The sequence below is a fragment of the Cebidichthys violaceus genome, unplaced genomic scaffold, assembly GCF_023349555.1.
Source record: "Cebidichthys violaceus isolate CVI_PGR_0920_01 unplaced genomic scaffold, fCebVio1.0.p SCAF_19, whole genome shotgun sequence".
NCBI classification, from domain to species: Eukaryota; Metazoa; Chordata; class Actinopteri; order Perciformes; family Stichaeidae; genus Cebidichthys; species Cebidichthys violaceus.
This window is the reverse complement of record NW_027176361.1, coordinates 4,582,296-4,602,646: the sequence shown is the minus strand read 5'-3', so window position 1 is coordinate 4,602,646 and position 20,351 is coordinate 4,582,296. Positions and strand designations below refer to the sequence as shown.

Here is a 20,351-nt window from a genome sequence, read left to right as displayed (position 1 = left end):
ACAAAAGGACCTGCGAGTACTTTCCAAGCACACAGATTCATCTATTGCTATCCATGGGCATCGTTTCTGTTCATCTTTAACAACAGCAACCGCAAACAAAGGATTTATACAAAGATATGATTAGTTTAGTCACTTGCTTCTTTTTGTCTCAGGCGCCATTGCGCACGCGCTCGCGCACGAGACGGGGTCAGATTATGGCGAAATAGTCCCAAGCAACCTGGCCTTATTCTGTATCGTCTCTGGAAATGACCTTCCGTGTCATAGCAATTACTGCAGCCACGAGAGGGTTTATGTGTGTCTGTGTGTGTAATGATATAAGAAGGTCCTCTGACACCCCCCACCCCCCCCCCCCCCCCCCCCCTCTCTCTCTAGGTCATGTGGCCTGCAGAGACTATGTGGAGGTCACTGGGATATGAGCTTCTAATGGGGGACATGGGACTAAGGAACGGAGAGAGAGCGGCATAAAGACAGGACATGAAGAAACCGGGAAAAAAAAACAGAATAAACGTGCGCGGCTCGAGATTATGTAAGAGACATATTGGTGCGGTCGGGGATGAATCACTTCACTTCCTTTTAATTCCGTTTCATTACTGGAATTGACACTTTAAAACGGTAATTGACTGTATGTGTTGAGCGAGTCTCGTGACCCCTGCGCCTATAAAACTTGTTAAAATGCCATCACATGATTTTCAGAATGGCATGAATGTCAGTGAGGAAATTGCTCGTATTATTGTCTTTGTTCCAGAGACGACTCCCGGAGGAATAGGTTTTATATAGCTTTTATTTTTTCCATATTCATACTTGTGTAATGGTAAGTAAGTGTGACATAAAACTGGAACAACGTTTCCAATGAGATTAGACTCAGTGTCCTTGTTTATGTTTAAAACACTTTTTGGGTATTCTTTTGTTTTTTTATAGGTTGCATAGGATTTATTACTTTTAGTTTAAGAATTAACTTGTTTTAAACATTATTTTAGGACACATACACACACACACACACACACACACACACACACACACACACACACACGTTGAGCCAAGGTTTGTGTAATGGTTGTACGACGCAATGATCCCGATTCAAATCTGTTCAGCCCATTTATAAAGGCAGACTTTCTTTCTCACTCTCTTGCTCTCATGCACACACACACACACACATATACACACAAACACACAAACACACAAACACACACACACATCTCTCCATTGCCCAAACCCTTTTAGGCAGCCACACTCTCTGTGGCTGTCACACTTCATCTCCTGCAAAAAACTCACACTATAACAGCAAATTCACACATCCTTAGTGGTGCAGCACACACATGTTCACACGCATGTACACATCACACACTCCCAAATACACATACACACTCAAAAAGGCCAGCAAAGCCGCAATAAAACCAACCCAAGCGTTTCTGTTGTGGATCCTAATCCACTTTTCCACTTAGCTAGCTGGTATATCTCTTCCTTACCTCCCCCCTTCATTCCATCTCTCCCTCTCTCTCTCTCTCTGTCTGTCTCTCTCTCACTCTCTCTCTGTCTGTCTGTCTCTCTCTCACTCTCTCTCTGTCTGTCTGTCTCTCACTCTCTCTCTGTCTGTCTCTCTCTCACTCTCTCTCTCTCTGTCTGTCTGTCTCTCACTCTCTCTCTTTCTCGCTACATCTCCATCCCTCTCTTTCTACACAAGAAAACAATACATGGGGGCTGATCTGCGTAAATGCTGACGCAGGTGGAAACTTAGCTGTTTGGAGGCTTGGTGCTTTTTAAGACCCTCTCTTTTAAGGGAAGCCAAAAAAAACAAACAGCCGCTTTTCTTTTTTTTCTTCTTTTTTTTTGCTGCAGTAATAAACCCTAAACCACAAACTAGAAGAGAAGGCCTCGGCGTCAACATGCTCGCACAAATTGATCTGACTCATGGCGCTGTTTCACTGATTATCAAAAGGTCAGAAAAATCTAGACATGTTCAGACATGTTGGATTTAGCAAATGGAGTATGCCATGTACCACGTTTCTTAGAAGTACAGATGGAGCTACTGTAGGTGCCCACTTATCACTGCAGGTTGATGGACTGCTGTTGCAATTTGCTCCAACCCTAACAGAAAAATATTGAAGTAACTAGAGGTTTAAAAAATGCTTAGAATGTCTAGAACAGAGGTAGTTCTTGATGTTTTACTTGTCTCGAGCGATGCCTTGTGATCGGATCTCACTTCCCACCTCTCTGTAAGGAAATAAACAAGTGCATCATTTCCGTTTGCAAAGACCAAATGCTAAATGTTTTTAACTGGCGGGAGGAAGCGATGCACTTTCTGTGTCTAGTCTGCCGAAAAAATGAAAAGAAGAGGAAATCAAAGCACTACAGATACACATCTATGGGTTTTATCAGTATTGTCATACTTTATGGACAAAGCCCGCTTATGGAATTTGAGAGCTGGAGACGAGAAAAAGGAGGACAAAAGGGAAGCCGTGGCTTTGATGATACATCATGACGCATTAGTGCTTACACTACAAAAGTTATGATGCCAAACGAGTCCCAGACCACCTCGGCAAGTGGTTTGAGTCTTGGCGGTTGTTTACACTTGTATTTAGCAAGTCTGATCGCCCGAGACACATGTTTATAAGACAAGTCTTAAAGTCCATGAGACACAAACCCCGGCTTTAAAGTAGAGGATATCTTGCCAAGGCGGTGAGGGAGTTTGGAAGTTGTAGATCTAGTGTACCATTGCTACTACTTGTACCACATCTTATTTGATGTGACGTTATTAGGATTGTACCTGGTTGAGCTCCTCCAGGTCCTGAAAGCCCTCCAGCACCCTCCGGTACTTCCTCTCCCTGTACTTCCTGCGGATGAACGAGGCGCGCTGCTCCACCGAAGCCTCGCTGTGGACTTCCTCCTCCAGGGGAAGATTAGCCGCCCAGAAGCTGTTAGCATTCTTGTTCCCCACCTCCAGGAAGAGCTGAGGGGTCAAGCAAAACGGAAAGAGGACAATTACAGGTGAGAATCATTTGTAGACCTATTAGTAGGGTTGGAAATAAACATCTGCCAAGCCCTAAATCACCGTAGAGTCAACATGTCGATTTGTTTTTCAGGTCTTCACTGTGTATTTGAAGCGAAGCAGATGCAGTTAATTTGAAGACACTGACTTTCATATCAAGTGAGAACTTAATTAGCTCCCACTCATAAGAGAAATCAGTACGTACCTCCACCAGCTCATTGCTCCAGATACTGCTGTCCAACTTCAAGCTCCGCACTTTGGAAATACTCGGGCCGAGGGAGCGATGTTGCCCTGGGACACAGGAAGACACACATGAGCTCAGAAGTTCATAGTAACCCTCGGGTTTATGAAGCCTTTTCTCAATTAAATGTATTCAAAAAATGCACAGCTGTCAGGCTACGCATTTAGTTTCTGGGGGAAAAAAAGAGAAAGAAATGTAAATACATACATATACATGTACATATATGAGCAGAAATCTCCACAAACACACGCCGATGCCAGCGATGGTGATGGAGTAAACAATAAACAGGCATTTACGAGACGGAGGAACGGAGCGTGACTGGAAGCTCGTTCTCTCACTCACAACAGACATATTTAGTCCCCTCAGCACTCCTAATTGGAAATGAAAGCACAGAACGAGGGCCATTAATTGCTAATGAATCATGAGTAATTCATTGTGTTTGTGGGTCGGCCTGTTTATTTGGGTGAGCGAGAGGCTTCTAGGGTTGCTCATGGCCAAAGACGGAGCATACATGCATAATACATTAGAAAGAAAAACGCTGTATGTGTGAATGCGAATTATTGTCCTGTGTGTGAAGCCGGATAATTTTAGCATTTGGCATGAGCTCATTACTGTGCTCAAGTAGAGCAGCTGTGAGTTAAAATGTGGCGAGAAAGCCGTCTTGACACAGATCTAAAGAGCGCAGATGCCAGAAATCATTGAATTATCTGTATTTTTATTCGGAAAAACTATGAAATATGTTTTGATAACAAGTGATTACTCTTCCTACTTCAGGAATACTGGTGTTTAACGTGTCTATACTGAGCAGAACAAACCATTAAATGAATTGACTGATTGCTTCCTGATTGGATCTGCCGGTTTCAACTTATTAATTCGTTGGTCAATTGTTTTAAACCAAAATCTGGGGGGATGTTAGAAGATCATGGTTTATATCTCACAAACAATAATAATATAATGTCTCTTGTCCATGCTGGTCTGTTCTCAGCAGTACTGTAAGTTTTTCAGTTGAGCCCTGAGACCACAAATAGTCAAGAGATCTCCTTCTTCCCCGAGGTTATTCTTAAATCTTTCGTGGATACAGTTCACATTAAAGTGTCAAGTGTGTGGATGCTAAGGTCGGGTGAAGAGCTAAAATGTTTCCAACCGTCAACAACCACCGATTGCTTCTATGCGCAGGGGGAGTCCCGCAAACATCCGCCGTCTTTATTGTGAAAACCTCTTTTTACTTGCATTACAGCCTTTAGGCTACTTTTCTTCAATCAAACACAATGAATCACATTGAGATCTTTGCTGAGCAATAAGCTGTAGGCTGAACAGCTGTCCCAAATGAACAAAATAGGTGGGGATAGCGCAACAATGCTGTTAAATGACCGGACACATCTGCACAGTTCTGGGTCTAGTTCTGAAATATGATTTACGGATTGACTTGCGATTGATCCGACAGCAATCACTAAAAGGCGGCACAAGCCGAGTGTCCATATAGCGTTTTCTTTTACTGTCAGAAAAGCGCTGGCAGGGCGGTGCAGTAAGTAACGAGAACGTGCAAATCATGGCCGAACTCCACTGCCAGCTCCTTGTCACAAATGCTTTGAATTTACAGTTCATTTTTTTTTTTTTTTATTATTTATGAATTAATTTATTAGATGAAAGTAACCGGCGATGGACTCGCTGAAGCCCAGTGGATGCATTAGTGTGTTCAGACTCGGGAGTCCGATTCGCCCACTCCCAAAAGTCCCATTGAAGAGAGAGAGAGAGAGGAATGATCACTGCCTCTGAGGCCACACGAGTCCAGCTTGACAAATAAAGCCCAAAGAGCGGAGATTCTGTCACCTCAGCCTGTGAAGGAGTGGAAATATTTCACTCCGGGCGCGCCTGCTGCATTTCTACAGCCGCGCTCCGTCCTCTGAGCCTTTACAGCACCGCAGGACCATTTTCACTTGTGTAAGGGTAATGAAGCCGAAAAAAAGTGTGCATGCACCACCGGGTACACGGTGAGATCTTCACATATAAATAGCCCGTTGTAAATGTCTTCATCTTTCTGATGGACCCAAAGCAACACACACACAAAAAACAAGGGCAATCCCATCACAGCAGCAGAAAACGGCACACCGCACTCAGGTTTTCACCCCCAATTAAAGACTTTCTCGGTGACAGTCCGTGAAGCACTTTCCCAACCCCCCCCCCCCCCCGTACTTGCGTGGCATTTTCCGCTCACTCAGTGGCGAGTCAGAAAGGAAACAAAGCAAGGAGCACTGCGTTTGTGCGTTACCACGGCAACTGTTGCCAGCAGACGAGTCTACAAGTCGCATCCTAGTTGAGAGGAGTTTGTTGCAATTAAATGTGGTGGTAAGAGGGGCCTCCAAAATCTTTTTGGTCGGGTTGCATAGTGGGAGGAAGGGCAAAGAGAGGGAACACAAAGAAGAATGTAGAGGGATAGCTTCAGCTACTGCGGAGGTGAAGTCACTGAGGAATGTTTTGAATGTTTTAGTTCAGTGCTACTGTTCTTATTGTCCTGGTTTCCAGCTATTTACAGAGAAAAACAGATGTGTTCTACCCGCCCGGCACTGAATAGCAGGGAGACAAAGTCGGCTACTGGCCATGGAAAGTTGTGCAGCAGTCAGCAGATAAACAGGTATTTCATTCAGGTGGAGACCAAAGCAGAGTTAAAAAATAGAGAGAATATTTGATGAGCATTGATTGTGTGGCCAAAAATGCTAATGTTGCTATATGTAAGCTGGATAAGTGACAAGGCAACTATTTACTAACACTTTAGGCATGTGAACTTAATGAGTTGATATGATGTCAATGTAAAAAAAAAAAAAAAGCGCCGCCCCCAAAATAAATAACACAGGTTTAAACCTCACTAGCTTCCAGTTTCTACAAAATTATACTGACACTATTTTTACTGAGATTATTTTTAAAGTAGCTGATTATGAGCAGGAATTGTTCCCTCTGCAAGGAGACACTGTCGTGAAATAATTCAATATGTTTCCAGTAATGACATCTTTCTATTTGCGCTCTCACTTTCTGCTAGAAAAGGGCCAAACGCAAATGAGCAGAATACGAATGTGTGTATCTTAAAGTAATCTGAAAAAGAAGAAAGAAAACAAACAGGTTTTATATGATTGTTTTTGATCAGATTCATCTGTATGTTAATATTCATAATAAACACAATTCTATCGTTTCATCAAACTGAAAATAATGGGCAGTGCTTCAAGTCTACGTAAACAAAGGTGCACTATTGCAGTATATGAAGCTGCTCCACATCAGAGAGTGAAGCTAAAGACTATTAAAATGAATTCCGTCTTGGCATAAAAAGAGGAGAGCCAATCTGGAATCATTTTTTTACCATTAGTCTTCTCATTACTTCTTTCCTCTTTCTCTTGTTCAGCATTTCTCTTTATTGTCCGTGACACGGGAGCGCTAATTAAAAGCATGAGCAGTCATTGGTATTCCAAATGGACCGTCGTCTAATTCGAGGAGAGCGCGGCGTGAGGACAGCTTCCTCGTTGCAGATATCGCCCAGCGTGTCGACAAAATGTAATATTAAACAGCCCTGCAAATGAAATCATTTAAGGGTGTTTGAAAAGGGATGTTGGATATCTGATGCGTACCAATTACATAGGCTTTGCAGAGGTGAGGTGAAGAATCGCATTAAGACGTACGACTCCGGGAGAAATCTCAGGCCTAGAGAGGATCTAGGGGGGGGGGGGGGTGTATAGGAGCGTGGAAAAACCTCAAACCAACCAGGTATCCCTCCACATCAGGCACGGCTGCTGCTTCTCTCTAATCATGTTCAGCAGGTCAAGAGGCAGTTTGGGATCCCTCAAGTTCTTGCCCGTGGCTTAATCTTTGTTGTCATTTCATCTAAGCCATCCAGTATTGCCAAATAGATTAGAGAGTCCAGAGGCCAGATGCCAACTCCCATAAGTGGCTTACCACCTGAGAACTTATTCCAAAAAGAGCCTCTGGGCGAGAGCACCGGCTCACACAAACAAACGGACCACCCATACGAATGAACGCAGCACGGAGTCTTAATTATTCTTAATAGTTTCCTTGCAATTTTGCTGCAAAATGTGTATTAATTAACGGTAAAATAGTGCAGTCGCATGGTTCAATGAGCAAACTTAATGATAATCAATTCCAATAAGTGAAATGGTCTGAGATTCCAGCCAGTGGACAGCAGGTCAACTGAACGTTGGTGTGAAATTAGTTTACAAGCAAGCTCACAATAAAGCGTTCACGGAGAACTAAGTTTCAAGTAATAAATAATGAACACACACAATTAACTTTGTCTGTATTTTTTCCTATAATTAGTGTCAAATTATTTGTATTTTTATTTTTTCCAGGAGAGTTCCAAGGAAATAATTAGAAAATTACCGAGTAATAAAATGAAGTGGTGTCTTGTTTGTCATCTGGCAAACCACTCAGGCTTATCTGGCGACAACTCGGGGTCCTTAAAAACTATCGTATAAGAGGAGTTCAGACATGCTGCTGGCTTCCTGTCCACACAATGCTATACATTGGCGGTAGTGGTGTAACGGATGATATTCCGTAAAAAGAAGCGATCAGTAAATCGGCATTAAAGCTTTCTAGTCGCCAATCCCTGATACACTACGAACAACAAATCCTTGAGATTGACTGGAGGAAGGTTAGCAACGCTAGCAGCGCCGCTAACAACTAAAGTACGGATGCTACATCCAGTTACTTTATGATGCGTTCGTCCTCTGCTCAGAGAAAATCAGTATTGGGCGAATTTCATTTTGTAGTAAATTATAACATCGTGATGTTTTCAAACTGTATTGGAATGTAGTTTTGGCGAGAAACTTGAATAGATCCGGTTGTTTGATGGAGCTGTTTTTACAGCTATATAAATTACATAATAGAGAGGGATTTATGACCCGTTTAACTTCCCAACACTAGCTCTAAGCAGCTTATAATGCATCATTAAAACTACTAATGCCAATAATTATTTTTATCAATAAAAAAAAAAAAAAAAAGAAATTACAATCTGGATTCATGAAAACCAGCTGCTGTAACAAAACCAAGTTTTATGATCCTTTGCACCCTTAATTGCCGGGTGTAATATGTGTTTTTTTTTTTTCAGTGCACTGTAATAATATGTTGTATATTAAAGAGGACGCCGGCATCCAGCTTGGGTGCGCCAGCCTGAGACTAAATATGGAAGCCAAGAATAAAGCGGCGTACGTGTGACCCTTACCTGCACACTTTTTGCAGACGACCACGCCCAGATTGACCGACGCCCACTCCGGTCGCGGGGCGCGACAGTCGGCGCAGCTCCTGTTGGCCTCGTTGAACCAGATCTTCTCCGCCACTTCATAGTCGGAGAGCGTCTCGGCGATCGATTCCTGGACCGCTTCAATCCACTCCTCCTTCTCCCGTTCTGACTCGGCCGTGAAGCTGCAACAATTGATTTTTTGCACCCCCACCCCCCCCAACCAGTCCCAACACATGCCTCACAGTTATTGATTTGATTTGAGAGAGCAATTAAACAGCATAGTATCGCTTGGCAGGGTTACGGGGGGGGGGGGGGGGGGGGGGTGCAGTATTTGGAGTAGTTTTGGGGAGTTGCTGAGTGTGTATGCCTGTGTGTGACTGCGATAGATTTGGTGAAACTGATAGGGGAGTGGGAAGAAGGGGGGGTGACGGGGCAGGTAAATCAATCCGTCTCACCTTGCACCGCCAAAATCGTTAAACTGCTAATGCAGGACATTTTTTTTTTCCAGGATATTATTTCTATGTTAGACTATATTAGAAACGGTGACGGAAATAGACCATGAACACATTTCCAGCTTCAATATATACGTAAGTAAGTAATAAATAATCACGTTTAAACATGCTTGTCCCATCAGGACTTCCATCGAGAGCTCTGCCATTTGTAAAATGTGAAAAATTTTAAAAAAGCACTGAGGATAAGCTTGGGGATGTGGGTGATGCTGCTTCTCCTGTTGACATGGGTGCAGTGACAGATTACAGTCACTTTCATTTCAGAAATTAGGCTATAATTATGTTGGCGTTCTTGCCTAATTAAGGGAAAATCCAAATAGAACTCGTATGGCCAGCACACAAAGAGGTTTGTTTCCAAAACACAAGAAACCAGGCGACACAGGACAAGTCAACGTGCAGCGCTGTGGTCTCTCTCTCTCTCACACACGTATAATTGCAGCGGGTAAGTACTCAAATTTAGTGGCGATACAATAGGCTGTTTCCACATTTGCATTGAGAGGAAGGCTTTGTCTGAATTGTCACCGCAGGAAATGGCGGAAATCCAACTCGTTCATAATTATAGAGGCTACTTTGTACGAGTATAATTTAAGTTTAAAAAAAAACTGTTTAAGTCATTTAAAGTATGGGGACGCATTGTTACGCGTAATCACTGCCCTGCTGTCACAGCCAACGAGAAACGTAGTGGCGCGTATAACACTGCACATGAATCTAGCTCCCCTACCGCGATTACAGAAACAAACTTAAAGTCTACTGTAACCAAGCTTACTTTTGACTATGTAGTGTTTTAAATCATGTTGAACTGGCTACATATCATCTAGTCATTAAAGTGATGCAAGCAGGGAGGTAAAACCAGCCATATTTCATATTCGGTGTGAACTAAATATACACACAGCACACACATACAGTGGATGCCTGAACTGTCATAGCTCCCAAATTGGGATTATTTCAGGGGACTCATTCACCTGTCTCTCAATCCATCTATGCACACACACACACACACACACACACACACACACACACACACACACACACACACACTCAGAGAGAGAGAGAGAGGAATGACGGCACATCTCCATTACTGTCAAATGAGCACTTATAAAAGATACTTGCACAGGCTTCCGATGGAGAGGACGGTGTGTGAATTTTGACTAAGTTGCTGAATGCACTAAGTAACTCAAAATCAGATAAGTGTATAAGTGTACGTAACAAGCAATCTGCAGGAGTGTGTCAGCGATCCCAAGATCGGGAACATTTGGATTGCCTCTCGACGGGTCTCAAGGTGTGGACGGCGAGCCGGCGACTCACAGCTAACGGTGCTGAAAGGCGCCATTCTGGCGCAGCGACGCCATCAGTCACCACTGTATCATCGGCAGTAACCGCCGTATGAGAGCAGTATGTCACCCCAATATATCTTTACTTATCAAATAGTTGTTTACTACTATTATAATGTTCAGAATGTACATGCAGCTCCTTTAAATGAGAGAGGATAAGAGATGAATGCAGGCAGAAAGATCGACAAAGAGAGAGAAAGAGAGACAGAGAGACAGAGAGAGAGACAGAGAGAGCGAGACAGACAGACAGACAGACAGAGAGACAGAGAGAGAGAGAGAGAGAGAGAGAGAGAGAGAGACAGAGAGAGCGAGAGACAGACAGACAGAGAGAGACAGAGAGACAGAGAGAGCGAGAGACAGACAGACAGAGAGACAGAGAGAGAGAGAGAGAGAGAGAGAGAGACAGAGACAGAGAGAGAGACAGACAGAGAGAGACAGAGACACACAGAGAGAGACAGAGACACACAGAGACAGAGACACAGACAGAGACACAGACACAGACAGAGAGAGAGAGAGAGACAGACAGAGAGAGAGACAGAGAGAGACAGAGACACACAGAGAGAGAGACACAGACAGAGAGAGAGAGAGACAGAGACAGAGAGAGAAAGAGAGAGAGAGAGAGAGACCTAGGTTGACTGAAAGAAGCACTTTGAAAGGAAAAATGGGACCACTGGTCTCCATGGCAACCTGGCAACCGGTGTAAAGTCAGACAGAGGATTTGGGGGGGGGGGGGGGTTTGGGGGGGAGGACTTTTGCTGCAAGCAGAGGATGTGCACCAGGCCCGCCTCGCCAGGTAACCCAGTAGAGATCGATAGGTTGATTGGGTTCAGCTGTTCCGGGCCCACCGGACTCTGCCCGGGAACCGTGGAGAGGCATGACTGCTCACATCGTCTGCTGAACTACAACACGGCCTCCAACACCACACAAAAGGAGCAAAGGGAGGCAAGAGTCAGCACCAGAGTGTGTGGAGGGGTCCCAAGCCACCGAGTTATAGACTTGAAGTGAAGGCTGGTCTCAGGTGAGCCGCTAAAAAGAACTACAGCTTTGAAAATATCAAATAAAAGAATTAGAAAAGGAAGTAAAATTATTGTTTGACAACAATAATAAAAGCGTTGCCTTTTCCCCCTCCGACTGCAGTTATAACTAAGATATTTGCAAGCACTTCTTTTCACAAAAATAACAACTTTCAATCCCATATGTTGTTGAAATATGTAAATCATCCGGCATCTATCAGCTCCTTCCCCGTCACAAACTACAATAATAAGGCTCTTGTGTTTTTCCAAGCGGATATGATACGATATATATTTATTCACAGATATGAAGAATACAAAGCAAGAGCAAAGTCCAAAGTCTCTATTTATTGATTATTATTATTTACTCATAGTTTAAACACTCACTGAGAGGAGAAGATCGATATCATCTCATATCTGTCCGATGAACAAAAGCCAGGAGATGCTTAGCCTAGCTTAGCATAAACACTACAAACAAAGGGAAACGGCTAGTCTGGCTCCGTACAAAAAGGTAAGAAAATTAGCCAATCATTTAATGGTGACTTTAGAGACGTTGGCAGGTAGATTCCGTTGGCTTTGGACGGAGCAAGGCAAGCGGTTTCTCCTGGTTTCCAGACTTAAAGCCCAGCTAAGCTCACTTTCTCTTGGCTGTAGCTTTTCATATACAACCAGAAGACATCCAACTCTGGGTAAAAGAGAAAATAAGGACATTTCCCTTACGTAACCTTCATGGTCCGGAGTTGTAAATAGTGCACATTACAGACAGCTTCAGGGTTCCACATTCACTCAAGGATCTAGTATCAGCTTCCTCTCATGAATTTTGAATTTGTATATAAATGTAAAATAATTAAATTTGGAAATCCAATTTTGCAGTGCGGAAGCTTGAAGTTCTTTTTATAATTCTCAGTTACAGTGAGCATTAACATGTTAAAGTTCCACTGGTGCCCTTTATCCTTTTTTGCTGTTTAAGGCATCTGTGCTCTGCTACTCTACATACAAGTGAGGAAATAATTTTTCAGGAATGCTGAATAGGCATACGGCTCCTTTTGCATGCAAATATGAAGTGGTTTGCATTATTAAATAAGCATTTTTGTTCATATACTGAAATAAGAAAACATTAAGAGTGGTTAATCAGTACACGTTGAGGAACATCTATATTTCTTTCAAAATTCAGATGACCTGACAGCTAGTCATTCTCCATTGCATGTATTACTGAGAGACGGAAGCGCTTTATGTGGATCGTCAGTGCAGCCTCTTTAATGACCTTGGTGTGAAACCAACAGATCATGGTGCCACCCACTATCATTCCAAAATAATCTTTTGAATGGCAATCCCTGACACATCCAAAAACATATTGGCTACAACCAAAAAAGAAAAAGAAACAAGTTATTCCAATCCAACTTTAAGAAGTAAGTTACATCAATCTCTACGACCACAAATATAGCCTATGAAAACCATTGTATGACGTCTTCATAGCTCTGAAGGAACTTTCTAAAGCCTGAGAAATGACCCTGAAGAAGTCATCAGGCGAAAGGTTTATAACTGATAACCAGGATGCATTCTGGGTAATGAAGGATCCAGAGTTTTAGAACACCGGCCCATGGTAGAGAATACAAATCTGTGTATCTCAGCCTTTGTTGCTTGGATTTTGACCATTATTTTTTCAATGTGTCTTCTCAAGAGTCCCAAGCCTTATTAATGCAAGTGCAATACTAAACTGTTTAAGCACCCCATACAGATCAGGATGTTGATGCTCTTTAGCCAATTTCAGATCACAACAAAAGCAAGTTCCACAGTTGACGTAATCTAATTATGGAATACAATACAAACATTTAAAAGGGAAGGTGAGTAGGAAAAAGGAAAAAATGGTTTCATTAGAGTTTAATCACTTAAAACTAAGAATTTTGAAGGGGTGAGCTAAGAGGTATTCAGTTGGTTGCAATATGCAACGTTACCACTAGATGCCACTAAATCCTAGAGCCTGCTCCTTTAAGGCTGATATCAGCCGATACCAAGAGTGTACTAATAAAGAAAGAAGTAAAGTAGAGGTTGTTTTGGGGTGACCAGGGTACTTAGAAATATATTAAACTGCTTTTTTTTCTTCAATTTTCGAGAGAGGGCATCAAAGGGAGTTACAGGTTCACATTTTTCTCAAGCCTGTCTTCAAATAACACCCACATGTACGTATGTTGAAAGAGTTATTGGTTGCCAAAACCTTCCTCCTGTACAGGGCCCTGGATCTAACCTTTAAATAATCTGCTGGGGGGGGGGGGGGGGGGCTTTAGAGATCATCTGGTCCTGGACATGAGAAAGACACACAACAGACCTAATCCTGTCCATACAAGCTGAGAAGAAATCCTTTCCTAAAGCTGTTCCAATGTTAAGGTTGGGGGACAAAATCCAGATTCCAATGAACAAATCCTTAAAAGCGTCATTTTATCCAAACTATAAAACACTTGCCCTTGTGATGTCTAACAACGCAGTACAGATGCGGTTTGTGGTTTCCTGCTGCCGCCTTGATACAATGAATTGAATGAAAGCGGTGTGTTTGTGCCGCTCACATCTTTAGAAAATGAAATTTGAAAAACGAAACAGCAACGTGTCCTTCAAAAACAATGCCCTTCCCACTCCAAAGACCTTGCTGTGCTTTCATAAGGAAATATTTTCCACCTAAAGTTGAAAAATGATAATTGCGAAACGGTCCGAGTTTTTGATACACGCCAGATAAACAGAAAACAAACATGGATTTTCTCCAATATGCCCTTGAGCTAGGCATTTATCTGCAGCTTTACTTCAGCAGAGGTGCTTTCTGATCAAGAGCACAAGGCTTCTCTTTTCTTCAAACTTCTGTGTCTTTGCCTGTGCTCTCCTCTCCGCCTCATTGTCATTCTCTCTGCTCCAAAAAAAAAAAAGTCTGCTATTGCATCTAGCACAGCAGGCTGAACGCTCTGTCCATTTAACGGCAGCAAAAAAAACAATAGGAAAGCCAAAGTGAGTCTCCACAGCTTAAAGTGATTAGATGAGTTTCTCACTAATCCCCACCTTGAGCAGGTAGGGGAACGCTCCCAGGGCTACCAATCGATTTGATCCACACACACACACACACACACACACACACACACACACACACACACACACACACACACACACACACACACACACACACACACACACACACACACACACACAATAAAACCCTTTCAGCAATCACCTCATCAAAACAATTCAGGAGACCTGAGCTCATTTTAATTCCACCTCTCTCTTTTTTTTTTGTTCCACACAAAATGGCAATTACGTCCAACGTATTAACGAAGCTGCCGAACGACGGGACCATTAAGGGAGCCGACACAAACAGATCGATCGCACATACAACAGACAGGTAGAGGAATGGATGGGGGGGGGGGATCCTTACACGAAAAAAAAAAAAAAAAAAGAAAGATATAAAATAGTGAACGGTACACAAACAAACAAGGCGTGCTTTGTCCAGGCAGCTGTGACGGTTGTATTCTAAAATGGGCCATTACAGCAGAAACAAAGCGGTGCGCTTATTGATCGTAGACCCTCAGGGACTGGGATCACCTGAAAGGCCTCGCGCCCTACAGAGGTACCTGCTGCATGGAGCACCCAGGGGAGATGTTATTTTGAAAAATCCTAATCAATAATTAGTGATTTTCGTACAGGACCCTGTTCTCAGATAGCGTGTTTACTGCTATGACGGGACAACACAGAGTGCTACTAACATTCAGTCAATACCAGTTAATGAGAAGATTCTCTTTGTCTCATTAGAGCCGAGTCTTGACTTTGTACTTTCACAATTTCTAAATTGTTTTTTAAGTGAAAGTGAATCTCGCTGAATAATTTCAAAAGAACTAACCGTATCAGTAGTAATTTTGCGCGTCACACCGAGGTCACTTTCACACCTGGAGTTACAAAGCATGTTCACACCGACTTTACAGAACTTCACAAACAAAACCAGGCGCTGTGAACATGAAGTCACGCGGGCTGATTGTGTTTCTTTGTTTTTTCCTGTGTGAAAAGAAACTGAACCGAGAGGGGAAAAACAAACCAACTTCAGCAAACTCATCCACAGATGAAACAAACCATAGGTTTGATAAGTGACAACCGGCTTGATCCAGATGTTCGGACAGCTTTCACACCGACTCAAACCAAAAAGAAGCAGGGTCAGGTGTCAACTAACGCACAGGACAAACATGTCCCTGATCATTCAGAACTTGAAATGGACTTAACCAGAGCTGTTGTTCCTGTGGCCTACTCTGTGCACTCTGGCAGTTTCTATCTAAAAAGGTCACTGAAATGTCACAGCCACACAGTAAACGTCTGTAATCACAACACCGGGTGTGAATTTCATTTTCCTCCACGCGGGTCCCTGAAGCTCTGATGATGACAGCGACTACATCCATCAGTCTGTGTAACAAACACAAAGCCGGACTCTTTGACCTTCTCATCGGTTACTTTGTTGCAACGCGGTTCAAATTAACAAGTAAGAACTTTTGTTCCTCTGTTGATAATTTTGCCCACTTGAGCTTTTATTTTATTTTCAATAGCGATGTGGCTGATTTTAACTTTGAAATGCATACTGCTTTTATATTTGCAGTGAGCAGCAAGAAGAAAAGACGGCAGATAAGTTTTAAAGTTGAAGTGTTTAAAAGCCTTGAAAACAATCTGATTTGAATTAATCCTCCAACTCTCCAGGTAAGAAGACAAAGCCCTGGTTCTTTTTTTTTTTTTTTTTTTTAAAAGGGCAAACTGATAGGACTATGTGAATATTCTTTAGTACCCCAAACTCTTATCGCATTATGAGACGCTTAATGCCTTACATGTATAAGAGCAGATTAACCGAAATGTTTGCCCTCGTCTTTCCGCTGTGAATATGGATGCTTTATGAGATACGGTTGTTGAGATTAAAACACTGTACAGCATGAGGCTTAGTGTACGTGAAGGGCGTGTCCGTGACTGCATGGTTCAAATGAGATGATAATGCAGGGAGATGAATTTAAGGAAGGAATATAAATGATCCTGCTGAGGCGTACGACGAGCACCTGTTGAATACATCAGTCTGAGGGGTGTGCATTCAAAGAGAGACTCCTTCATTTAACATTCATCTTTTAGATGTGTTCATGTAAGATCAAACAGAAAGGGCACACTTTTCTTTCGCTCTCTCTCTCTCTCTCTCACACACAGAATTAAAGACGCCACCATACATCACACACACATTTTAGCATGGATAGCTCTTTGTTGTGGGAGGAGGGGGCGAACCCAGACGTACCAGAAGTTCTTGAAGGGTGTGTTGATTTCAAAGCCCCGGCGGTCCACGTCTCTAATGTTGGCAGCCGTCAGTTCCACCTCAGCAATAGCCAGGCCCGCTTTATAGTCCTGGAAAACACAAAAAGGAGAGACGGAGATCGATAGAATTAATATTAATACAGTACAGTCACTATCAAAATATGGGCTTTTTTTCTCATTTCCAAAAGACCTTGAAGAGTATCTTGGAATATGCGCTTGTTTGCCTTTTTGCTGGCATTGTCTGTACCGTAAATATAAGGCTTCCACCATCAACCACTTAGCTTAGCATAGCCTTTTTATGGGGGGGGTTTGCTTGGGATATCATGAGTTTGTGCAGCATTACAGGTTATTGTTGATGGAGTTTGGTACCGTTGGATAGTCAGGATCGCGGATTCCCTCAGTTTTCACACTTTACGCTGAGCTAACCTAACTAGCTGCTAGCTCCGGCTTCATATTTGCCATGCGGACATAAAAGTGGCATCGATGTCCTCATCTCACTCTCGGCAAGAAAGCGAATAAGCGTATTTCCCCAGAATATCAAACCATTCCTTTAAAAAATTGCCAGTTTAGCTTAGTTAGTAACCTGTTGATGCTTGTCATGGTTTTATGTGAAACACTTTGAATTACCTTGTTGTTGAAATGTGCTATACAAATAAACTTGCCTTGCCTTAGTAGGTCAGGTTAGTATTCCTGGTAACTGGGAGGAGACCCTGTGGCAGCATGGGACCCCCCAGGAGGAGCTTGAGGAAGTGGAGAATACTTTTCCTCTTATCTCCCTGACTGAGTGGTTTTCCTCGTCTTTGATTCAATGATTAAAAGCATAATTTATTGTCATTATGCAACACGCATTTGCACAACGAAATGCAGTCGTAGCCCATTTTCTACACAAGAAAAACATGACAAAACAAAAACAGTAGTGCATTCCTATCGTGCACTTTATAAAATGTGCATCAGGAGGAACGCAAACAGCCGCAACAAAACAATCCTCTGGGCAGATAACATGGCCGACATCTTAACATTCAAATTTCGACATCAGGGAGACATCGTCCTTCAACTTTGACTACGTTTGAGCACCAAGCATCTGTTGGTGGAAACAGAATACGCCTCCTCAAGTCTCGTTGGGAGTGCTGGACTTGATCTGGGATGCCCGGTCTCTGTGAAGATGTGGGCACAAATGTGGGTCAGCCTGCGGTCTTATTTCATCCCTCTTATTTCCCTGTGACCGGACACTAGCCAGGAGTAGGCTGGGTGGTGGAGTAGCCTTCCTAGCTGGGTTAGCTTAGCTTCCATCTCGGCCCTCAACTTCGGTTTTCGGTGGCGTTTTGGTTCCGGCTGGTCCGACACGGCGGGCGGAGGACGCCGTGGGCGGTGATCGTCTCGACGTCCGCTGCACTTTATCCAATCGCTACGCTTTGTTCTCCAACGTCGACGAGCGTACCTCTGTCATACTCGCCCCAGTAATAAACACGAAAAGAGCCAGAAAGTATGCATGTTGAATAAATTTAAAAACTATTCAAAGCACCCAAATAAGAGAAAATGTATTCCTAAAGGGCCATGAAGATGTTAGGGCCCTTCTCAAGACGCAAACAAGAGACCCCCTCCTAAAAAGGTGGGATCAACAGTTCGCCTCATTAGAGTCTCAACTTGCATGGGGCTTGAATGTCATTTGGTCTCATTAAAACTAGCCAAAGCAGACCAACAATTACTGCAGTGACATCCTCAGTCTGTGCTGTCCTGTTTCTTGCTTTACTGCTGTTTCTTTTTTTTTTTAGGAAATGTCACTGGACATAGAGTTATATGTGAAAGAGAAAAACGTTCACGACAGACCAATAACGCCTCAAACAGTCGTCAGCGTTTTCTTCCTTCTCACCAATGACGCACAAGAGTAAAGAGTGTGCGTGTGCGTGTGCGTGTGTGTGTGTGTGTGTGTGTGTGTGTGTGTGTGTGTACCCGTGTGCAGCAAAGCTCTGCGAAAGGGAACAGGTGCCATTGGGGAATCCAAAGCAACCCAAGCTTTCAGTCTCAATGTTTTCTGAGGCCCATTTCAGAAATAGGGGTTAGATGCAGAGGCACGGTTTTTATAAGCTCCAATGTAACTCCGCATCACACCGCGCACCCCGCCCTTCTCCACTTCACCCTCAGCACTCACAGCAGTTTAGACCATTTTCCATCGCCTAGAGCTCCGAGCTGAGACAGAAAAACAGACAGGAAGACAGAAGAAGTGCACCTACGCCCACGCACGTGTAGCCACAACATCAAAATAGAGCAAGAACAAAACAAAAAAAGAAAAGAACAAAACCGGAGTCCAACATTACAATACGCAGATAAAGCCAAAAGAAGTGAGTCAAAAGACGAGGGAGAGAAAGACAGCGAGAACACAAAGCAGAGAGAGGGACGGAGAACGTGGAAGTGAAAAAGGGTCTCGGTAAACCTCACTGAGAGTGGGAGAGACGAGCGAAGGGGTCAGCTGAGCGGTTGACAGAGAGAAAGCGAGTGGAAAGAGAAAAACAGGAGCTGCAGCCAGTACGCCTCAGCAGCGAATTTGAAAAAGCACTGCCTTAGCGGGAAGCGCTGAACGCCGCCATGCTGTGCCAGCTATAAAAGCATGTGTGTTTTCTCTGCTAACTGTTCTCCACCAACAAAACAATTTACACTAATTACACATAAACAAGGAGAAGAAAATGAATGACATCATCTTTGTTGATTAGGCGCGTTTTGGAATTACATGGCCTCGCAGAAGAAAAACATATGTGTGTGTGTGTGTGTGTGTGTGTGTGTGTGTGTGTGTGTGTGTGTGTGTGTGTGTGTGTGTGTGTGTGTGTGTGTGTTATGGATGCGGGGGGCCATGTCTCTTGCAGAATTCTTCAACTAATTAGCGACAAACTTCTCAGTGTAGCCAAATTGTGCAGATTGCTAAACGAGGAGGAAGTCCCTGGAATATTCGCTATAGTGCAGGATTCCCTAACCGGGATCTTTCGGTATTGTGCCGGTTGGTTCAATTGGGGCTAATGTTGTCAAAACCTTCATTTGACCATCGTTAGCCCCAATTACAACTCCTTCAAACTAATTTAGAGGACTGCGGTGAACAAAATTCAAGCAATTATTCTCCTCTTTTCTAACACTTTCCGCACAAGGATATTGAGACGGAGCGAAACGGAAACACGGCGACAGGCTGGTGGGGACATCCCATGAAGCCGCGTGAGTAATTAAGGCGCCGTGAGCTCAGAAGACGGTCACATAAGAGATGGACGGTGAGAGATAAAGGAGAGGAGCGAGACAAGTGAATTCACTTCATGGCCAGGTCCTTAATTGAGCTAAAAGTTTTGATGCGAGGGGCTCGGAGGCAGCAGGAAACTTGTCTTCTCCATCCTATCAATGAGAACTAACGCACACGTCGTTGCTCTTTTAAATTCCACATGTTCCGAGGTTTGAAGACGCGTGACGCCTCTAATGAGAGCGTTTCAAGGCAATTCAGAGCGCATTATCGCTACACCCGTTTCGGTGCAGCCGAGTGGCTCAATGCAACACGCGGCTGTAACTTTAAAAACACGGAGAGAATAAAAGGCTTCCATGTATTACTGTATAAATGTTCCGTTTCACGCTGGAAGGATGTATGGAGGTCTGCGCTGTATGTACTGAATGCTGTGCTGAGAGGGCAAAGCAGTCACCTATACCTAATGACCCTCATCCCTCTCAGGCAGCCAATTAGAGCGCTGGGTGTTAGCGGCCGT

The 20,351-nt window shown here is 43.4% G+C and overlaps 1 protein-coding gene across 3 annotated transcripts in view; it reads right to left on the bottom strand.

The window, feature by feature from the left end:
* arap2 (ArfGAP with RhoGAP domain, ankyrin repeat and PH domain 2) overlaps positions 1 to 20,351 on the bottom strand; it is a 102,212-nt gene that overhangs the window by 51,153 nt on the left and 30,708 nt on the right. For all 3 annotated transcript variants that reach the window (XM_068713346.1, XM_068713345.1, XM_068713344.1), the window contains 4 exons: positions 16,604 to 16,710; positions 8,449 to 8,648; positions 3,192 to 3,277; positions 2,765 to 2,947 (listed from right to left, as the gene is read on the bottom strand). In XM_068713346.1, the coding sequence (XP_068569447.1) occupies positions 2,765 to 2,947; positions 3,192 to 3,277; positions 8,449 to 8,648; positions 16,604 to 16,710 (576 nt within the window). The remainder of the gene's footprint in view (positions 1 to 2,764; positions 2,948 to 3,191; positions 3,278 to 8,448; positions 8,649 to 16,603; positions 16,711 to 20,351) is intronic.